At 37.3% G+C, this 8,592-nt stretch overlaps 2 protein-coding genes across 9 annotated transcripts; both read right to left on the bottom strand.

Moving 5' to 3' along the window:
- Positions 1 to 140: 140 nt before the first annotated feature.
- Positions 141 to 6,734, bottom strand: LOC114880745 (prolactin-releasing peptide receptor-like). Of its 5 annotated transcripts, XM_046286507.1 has the most exons (4): positions 3,289 to 4,081; positions 1,856 to 3,202; positions 1,320 to 1,539; positions 141 to 402 (listed from the first exon to the last, which is right to left on the bottom strand). In XM_046286507.1, coding segments are annotated over exons 2-4 (1,194 nt in total). In that variant the 5' UTR covers positions 2,828 to 3,202; positions 3,289 to 4,081; the 3' UTR covers positions 141 to 400. The 5 variants fall into 5 exon arrangements, with proteins under 5 accessions (XP_046142463.1, XP_029052928.1, XP_029052926.1 ...); XM_029197095.2 differs by lacking the exon at positions 141 to 402 and having other exon boundaries at positions 1,367 to 2,908; positions 2,992 to 3,202; XM_029197093.2 differs by lacking the exon at positions 141 to 402 and having other exon boundaries at positions 1,367 to 2,919; positions 2,992 to 3,202.
- On the bottom strand, positions 4,180 to 8,592 carry LOC114880749 (autophagy-related protein 101). 4 transcript variants are annotated; one of them, XM_029197107.2, is made up of 3 exons: positions 7,608 to 8,592; positions 7,205 to 7,293; positions 4,180 to 6,796 (listed from the first exon to the last, which is right to left on the bottom strand). In XM_029197107.2, the coding sequence occupies exon 3, from the start codon at positions 6,786 to 6,788 to the stop codon at positions 6,132 to 6,134; it is 657 nt and encodes a 218-aa protein (XP_029052940.1). In that variant the 5' UTR covers positions 6,789 to 6,796; positions 7,205 to 7,293; positions 7,608 to 8,592; the 3' UTR covers positions 4,180 to 6,131. The 4 variants fall into 4 exon arrangements, with proteins under 4 accessions (XP_029052940.1, XP_029052939.1, XP_029052942.1 ...); XM_029197106.2 differs by having other exon boundaries at positions 7,205 to 7,361; XM_029197109.2 differs by lacking the exon at positions 7,205 to 7,293.

Here is an 8,592-nt window from a genome sequence, read left to right on the forward strand (position 1 = left end):
TCGAGAAATTTTCGATAAACAGCGTCGTGCGAATTTCTAAAGGGTGGTGACTTTACGACGAGGAAGAAAGGAAGATCGTTATCCCGTCGATTCATAGACGGATTTAATATACAAGTATATTATAGGGGTAGGTAGGTAGGTATGTATATGTATATGTATATTATAACATACATACATATACATAACATATGTTGTAAAATACACGTTGTACGTCGATCGGTAAGACAACAATTTCCTTATCGTCAGTAGTTCTTTTATCATAGAAAATTTCATATCTATCTTTTGCATTCGATTGCAGTTTGCGATTATGTATATACTGTAAGTACGTTCGATGGAAGTTACACTGCAAGAATAGAGTCTCAAGGAGCGCTCCATCAAGTTCCATGAAAAACACAACTGCCTCTGTAACATGACAATAACATAGATACATCGTTAGAATTTTTCACCTCTCTAAATACTTGCAAAAAGAACAGTATTTGACCGAAAGAGCGTTCTTATCGTTAGACAAGCGTTCTCTTCCTCGAGGCGAAACTAAATAAAACGCGCGTTGGCCGTTCAAATATATCCTATCTAAATATACATATATACATATTTCCTGAAAGGAAATACGTAAGTACCTACTTACGTACGTACGTACGTACGTAGGTACGTGTTATACGTATCGCTAACAATAAGAGACGAATAAAGATACGATCGGGTACAATCGGATTATCCATCTCTTCTAGAATCTAGATGAAAGAAAAAAAAACGAAAAATCTTGGAATGATATGTTTATATTAGAATTAGAGAACAACGGTGGCTAAAACGAGAAATGAAAGGGACGCAAAATTGAAATTCTTTCTTCCTTTTTTATACTTGCTGCATAATTTTCTTAAATCCTTATCTACAATCCATGTTACGTACCTATTCGAGTAGGAAAAAAATACAGGAAGAAAGAAAAATAACGAGATCATTTTTCTTCCTTTCGACCGGCGCGCGGCGCGGCGCTACTTGAATAAGTACTGACAAGTTACTTTTTGGCATTAGTAAAACGGAATGGGGTAATCTCTAACGCCAACAGCGACCACGACTAAGACAACGACATTAACTGATAGGATAGATAAGGTAATCGGCTTCGAGCAGAACACTCTTTTGCGTTATTCCGATCGATAAAATATCTGTCTGGTCGTGATTCATCATCGTGGTTGGTATACACGTTACACGTGTACGGCGTAAACATTACCGAAAGAAACGGGGTTGCTTTGGGATGCTTAAATGATAATTTCACTAGTTATATCTATAATCTATAACGATGAAGAATAAAAAATGGGCTCACTTACATTGCTCGTCGAGATTTCTCGAGGCGTTGGTCGTGGTCGGTTCGAGAACGATCAACTCGCAGTTGTCCGGAGTTGAAATTCGGATTCGAGTTTGACTCGGTAACAAGGATTCTTGCAGCGTGTTATTTCCGTTAGGCGCTTTATCAAGCTGCAATTCTTCTTCGGCGGCCGCTGCTACACCGTGTCCCTGGGATTTTCTTTTCGAAAAACACGGAAGCACCTTGAAAAGAATTGGGAATGATAATCGGTCGAATATCCAAGATGGTCCAACAGCACCTTATACGAGCGTATGCGATAGAACCAACAACCTTTTCCGAGTAATTGCAACGAGTAATTGCAACGAGCTCGACTATAAAATTTAACCAGAAAACGCGTATAAAATGTGTGCAAGAGATTCGTTGAGGTTTCTCGCGTAAACTACATACATATGTAGGTATGTATATGTACTGGTTGCCAACTGGTTGCATCGTTTTACGATCGTTCGCAGGATTCGCAAACGTAAGGAAATGTAGAAGAAAAGTATAAAAAGTTCGTACTTGCTTAAACTCTTTGCGAAAGTTATCGTTGAGCCAAGCGTAAAGAAAAGGATTGTAACAGGTGCTGCTCATGGCTAGGCAGTGGGCCATGAAAAAGCAAAGCCTGTAATAGGACCAATCGTTGGCCGGGGAATAAAAGTCGTCGATAACGTTGACGACGTTCAGCGGTAGCCAAGAGATACCAAATACGGTGACCATGGCGATTAACATTCCGTTCGTTCGTTTCTTCCTTTCTCTGTCCGCCTGTTCCCTCTTCCCGGTTTTATTACCGGGTTTCGATCTGGCTCGATCGTTCAGCTTGATCGACACGCAGGTATAGCAAAAGACGATCACGAAGAAAGGTAGGACGAACTGAAGTATCGTCGTCAAAGAACTAAATACTTTGCGAAATCTTTCGTTCGGCCAGTGTTCCTCGCAATAAGTTTCCGGCTCCTCGAGATGCATGTACAATCCATACGGTAGAGTAACCGTCAAAGCGATTATCCAGATACCGAGGATCACCGACAGACAAACCTCGAGTCTGGTGCGAGGATGGAAAGGATACACGATCACGACGAACCGATCGATCGCGATGCTGGTCAACGTCAATGTGCTCACGTACACGCTAACGCCTTGTGCGTACGGCACCAAGTGACAAAGAGTCCGGCCGAATATCCAACCGCCGAGAAAAGTATACAAAGGCGTAAACGGGACCGCTAACACGCAAAGCAGCACGTCGCTCAATGCCAAATTCGTGATAAACAAATTCGTTACCGTCTGCATCTGACGATTTCGTGCGACCACGAAACACACCAACGCGTTACCAAACACACCCAGCACAAATATGTTTCCGTAAAACGCGTAAAATATTAATTGGACGATGGGGTTCGATGTTACATCCTTCCAATAGTTGTTATCACCATCACCGCTACCACCACCCCCTGGCAAAACTTGCATCGTACTCTCGTTCGATGTACCGCTACCATTATCCATTCCGCTTTCCTTTTACCCTTTTCTTTTCTTTTCTTTAGGGACGTTAATAAATGGTAGGTCTTGCAAACGATACTTTTGCACCTTTAATCATTCTACATATGTATATTGATGTAGTTGATTGGCTTTCATTCAGTTCCGTTTAATGCTACCTACTATGTACTTACGACCAATGAATCCTCTTCCGGTTCATTCAAATTCAAATACTTGGCTCTTAAAAATAGTAAAATCTGGCGTTTCTCGAGGTTACCGAGTTAAAAACATTTCCCCGAAATAGAACGATGCTCGGTATACACGCGTGTGATCGCCTGATCCTCGTTATCGTCACTCGTCCGATCTTCTTTCCTTCCTTTCTTCCTATAACTTCTTCTTCTTTCCCTTAAATCGGACAAATCCTTTCTCGATTATTCCTACAAAACAAAAATCAAACGGACAAACTTATTTGAAAGACTTATACAACTTACCCCTCCGCTTGCTATTCTATTTCCTTTATTACTACGTACAACTGTCTTGTCTCGTCTCGTCTCGTCTCGTCTCGTCTCGTCTCGTCTCGTCTCGTCTCGTCTCGTCTCGTCTTGTCAAATTTCACAGAAAACAATAGTTTCAAGTAAACGTAGCTCGAAAATTTAACGAGCACGTGCAACCTTAAGCCGGATACTCGCTTTCCAGCCACTTGTTGACCGTCTCGCGCTTCGATCTCTTCCCACAGTCCATGTTATTGCCTTTCTCTTCGAATTTCGAATATATTATCACTATTAAATAGGTGAAAATAAATAAAAGAAATAGAAAATTAATAACAAATAAATCTCCGATCCGATCCGATTGTACATAAACGAATATCGGTGGTAATAAACGTTGATACAAATCAATTTATGGATTAAATCTGATTTCAGCTTCATGAACGCTTTATGAATATTTCAATTTCGGCTCTTTTTCCTCTTCCTTTATTTCTTCGTACAACACTTTTCTTTGCAGCTCCCCGGCTTCTATCGACCCCTTCTCTCTCTCTCTCTCTCTCTCTCTATGTGTCAACTGTTTGTTGAACAATCACGCGACACGAGTTGCTTCGATGTTGTGTTCGCGACGGAACGCTATCGACAACTGAAAATGGAAAATCGCTGTCGGTTAAGTTAAGCCGAGGAGCCGCCGTTTTTTCGCGCACGCGTTCGCCATCGCACCGCGGTTTCGTAAACCAGTGCTTCTATTTCTCAAAGCATTCACTCTGTTACTATTGTTCGATACGATACCTTCCCCTATCTTATCGTTTTCCATTTTCATTTTCATTTTCATATAATCTCGTTGTGCCATCCACTAGATACAACGTTTAAGGTTTAGAAAATTCTCAGCCAGCCGTGTAAAAATATGAAAGAATCGCTTTATTCAGAAATCTCTGTCCCTTCAAATTTAAAGGTACATCTCACGAGACGCGGTCCTTTCCTCCTTCTTATTTCTTCACCCTATTTCGTTATTTTTACACGAATGTACTTGAACGGTACAAACCTCGACATCACCTTCCTATTTTGCATAAAACACTTAACATTTTGCCTTATTCTCTCTGCTTTCTTCAAAAATTACAGTAACGTAAATCTATCTTTTAATAACCAATACGAATGCAAAACAATCGGACAACTACGCAGAAAATACAAATTTCTTAACAAGGCTTATTTTTCTTATCATAGCAAATAATTCGATTCAATTAACGAACGAACGAACGAACGAACGAACGAACGAACGAACGAACGAACGAACGAACAAACCTATCGTGGAAATTTACATTCTTTTTTTCTCAACAACTTTTCTCATTTTCCCGACGATACTAACTCACTCGCTTCTTCTATTTCTTTTTATCAAGAAATACGTATTTGCTTTTCCGACGCAATCCTAATTATTTTTTAATTATTTCCGTGCAACGTATCAAATTTCCTAATTTATTATTTTTTACTCCGTTCTTCTTGCGCATCATACTTATTATCTAATTGTTTAGAGTTCGTTCGTTCGTTCGTTCGTTAATTAAATATGTTCGTATAAGTATATGTATATAACGTGATCGTTTCAATCAGGATATTATTGTACATGTATGCATCTTGTCGATTTTGACGTTCATCATAACGTTTATTATTGCCAAGATGAATATTCTTTGCCTGTTCAGTGCGTTACGTGCGACAAGATACCTTCGTATACGCAATATTTTATCTTACTTTCTTTTCAATTATGTATCGATAAAGCATGTAAATCAACTAAATTCAAAATCTAAAACAATTCAATTTTAAATACGTTACTAGTTTAACTGCAACGAGGAAACTGCCGAGTTCAATCTTGAGAATACACCGTATACATTTTAATTAAACACGTTCAACTGATTATAATGTACATACACGCTTCCCAAAATACATTACTTTAATTACAGTGCGTAAAACGCGTTTATATCATGGCCCCTATAATTTTGAAGAAGCAACGATTTCCTTTTAATATGTATATATGTATACTTACTTACTTACTTACTTACTTACTTACTTACGTGTGAAAACGCGTAAACGAGAAAGACGAGAATACAAGCACTTGCACGTTTATTTACAATTTACAGTAATGAATCTAGGTTCCAGCTATATATTAAACATTTTAAATATAAATTTCCTATTTTTCAAACAACGAAAAATAACCGTCTTTTTTCCCAAAGGTTGTACAAACTTGGTTCTATTTTGCGATTACTAGTAATATTCGAAATAGTGAATAACGTAATTATAAAATCATTTACTTAAATATTTAATGTATAACCGATTACCTAGAAAACTAATGCAATGGACTTGAATGACAGTTGAAACAGTATGTTTACAAAAAAGTAACTGCTACACCACGATTGCTTCCTTTGTACTATAGAAATTTTTCCAAATATTTCAAGTCTATACAACCGTAATGCATCGGATGATTTTCTGACAAGTATTGTCAGCACAGACACCTGGAATATAATACACTGGTCGGCACTAGTCTTTTCATCGCACATAATCATTGTCATTTTTCGTTACCGTACGAAGCAAGCTTGAAACTCCATTTGCGCGTCATATGTATAAAACGTACAACACTGAATCTTGGCTAATTGAAACAGGTGAACAACAACAACAACAAGTAAAAGAAAATAATGAGATATCGAGTCATGTATGTACATCTAATTGTAAGCGCAACATATTCGATAGATAACGACCAACGACGAGTCTTTCGTTAGTAAAGACAACTTTCCAATGTTATTTATATTAAGAAATTTGCATTATAGATGCATTGCACTAAAAAGTCCCCAAGAAAGAGTAAACAACTAAATAGATAATGTCTCTTTGATCAATTTCTTCATAGTATTACCCATCGTCGTACTCGACGGGCTAGACGTTGTAAAAGATAATTTAAATAGATAAGGTTGTATGTCGGGATACGACGTATCAAAGATCAAATCCAATTCAGCTTGATTTGGCATTTTCGGAAGATAATCGTGTCGATTCATTACTTCTGTTATGTACAGAATTTTATCCGTCAACAAGTCCCCGACTTTTTCTCTGCATATTTGTCGTTCGTGTTCGGTCGTTAATTTGATAAGTTCCAAACGTACTGTCCATACTTCCCATGGTATGCATTCTGGTTGAAACGGCCAACGATTTTTCTTCTTCTGAAAGAATTCCAACGATATTTGGCCGGAACCTGGACTATCGGTGGAACGTAAAGCCTCAGAAAAACCTGATATTTCACGTTTCAAAGTTTGATCCAAATGCACCGACGAACAACAGACATAAGTGAAGTCGATAAAGTCACAATCGACATCTTGATACCCGACGGTACCTACTGAATAACTACCTTCTTGTTTGTACTTGAATTTACCAAGGCTTCTATGAAAAAGAACACTGTGGAAAATGCTTGCTACCGCTTCGTCTACTTGTCTTCCCTCCATACTTAACTCGAACAACTGAGTTCTGGCATTCATGGTGATTCCTATCAAACAAGATTTCAATATTAAAAAAGTATAACGAAATGATGGTACGTGATCTAAAAATAACACAGCATCTGACCATTATTTTACATTTCTGTGCTCTGGTGTAATGTTAAAACAAATATCTACTGGCAATAATAATGGTGACAACAACAACAACAACAACAACAACAACAACAACAACAACAACAACAACAAGTATGTTGACGCTATGTATCATAAAATCATAATTATCATAATTATAAATTTAAAAAACAACATAAAATTATATTACAAATTTAAAAGTACACTTATTTCTGTTTAGAATGGCGAGAAATTAAACTATATTCGTTTTCGAATATTTCTCGTAAACGATAAATAGAAAAATAATATGTTAAGAAAAAAATGTAATTGTGTCGATTAACTCTAACCTCATGAAAGCAGTGGTAGAAACGATGATTATCACTGGAGACTGGTTGCGATACTGGACGATATTTGGTCATCTTTTAGTCGTAGCAAACTGTCCAGTATTCCGAAAATACGATTAAATAATCGCTGAGTAACGTCATACAAGTAAATCCATTGATTCTTTGAAAATTTTGAAAATCCAATATCCGACATGTATTATATGTATTTATATATATATATACATATATATATATATATATATATGTTGTGTTCGCATCGAAATATTAAATGAGAAATTATGAATATGATTTCATTGTTGCTTCTTTCGACACTTTATCCTTACTTTTACGTAACAATGGTTAGAAAAATGTTAAAACATTCGAGAAATAAGTGTTGCTTGGACTTTTAAACGCAACATTCACTTACTTCTCTCCAACTCACAGTGGTTGCATTTAATTTTGTTCCTTCTCTTGTGACAAATCGATTAAACCAGTTCAATTTCAAGTCACTGTCATCGATGTTAGACACGCTAAAGAATTTCTCTTTGACTTGTCTTTTCTTCAACCATCACTCATCGCACAATCACCTCACCTCTGCTCACCACCGCCACTGCCACTATCATCTATCATCGCACTGCTGCTTGCTACCACTGCCGCCACTATACGAATCGTTTTGTCATTTCAATTGATTTCTTACTACTACATATTTCAAGCACAACATTTTCATTTTACTGTCTGCCTTGAATTGATTTTAATTAATTTGCATCCACGAAATTGCACTTTGTGCAAAATTATATACTATATCATTCCATCTAAATCAATCTAAATCGACTATAATCCTTGTTTTCTCTTTTTTGTCAGTAAACAACAGCTGTTCTCGTAGCAAACGCCATTTTATACAATATTCTCTACATGTATATGTATGTACATACATACATACATACATACATACATACATACATACATAAATAAGTATTGAAATTTTTGTTCATGTTTCAATTTTATCGCAACAACAAATCTTATTAAAGCCTCGTATCGTACGCAGTGTAAATAAATGTAATTTTTTTCATCTTTAATTTCAATTTACGTAACTGATTCCCGCCATTCATTACAGAGTCACGATAATTGTCCAATTATTTCTTTCTCTTTATCACTCGAGGTGTTTTGTTCGCATTTACGTATTTTTCCCCTCTTTTTGTCAAATTAATTGACGAGAGGGTGGCGTGGTTTAGGGACTTGGCTGTCCCTTTCTGCCCAACGAACGCTGTCATCCACGCGCATACAAGGTTGGCATTCCTGCCAATCCTTTTCCCGCGCAGTGGACTTACTTATACAGCAGTTCACCAGAGTCTATAACTGCGACGCGCAGGTTGGCAGATGGTGGGGGAACGCAGCGAGCTCTCTGCTAATCG

This window comes from Osmia bicornis, chromosome 7 (assembly GCF_907164935.1).
Source record: "Osmia bicornis bicornis chromosome 7, iOsmBic2.1, whole genome shotgun sequence".
NCBI lineage: Eukaryota > Metazoa > Arthropoda > Insecta > Hymenoptera > Megachilidae > Osmia > Osmia bicornis.

Excerpts from the sequence above, each read along its gene's own strand:
- LOC114880745 (XM_046286506.1), bottom strand. The coding sequence starts at position 2,827 with ATGGATAATGGTAGCGGTACATCGAACGAGAGTACGATGCAAGTTTTG.
- LOC114880749 (XM_029197109.2), bottom strand. The coding sequence starts at position 6,788 with ATGAATGCCAGAACTCAGTTGTTCGAGTTAAGTATGGAGGGAAGACAA.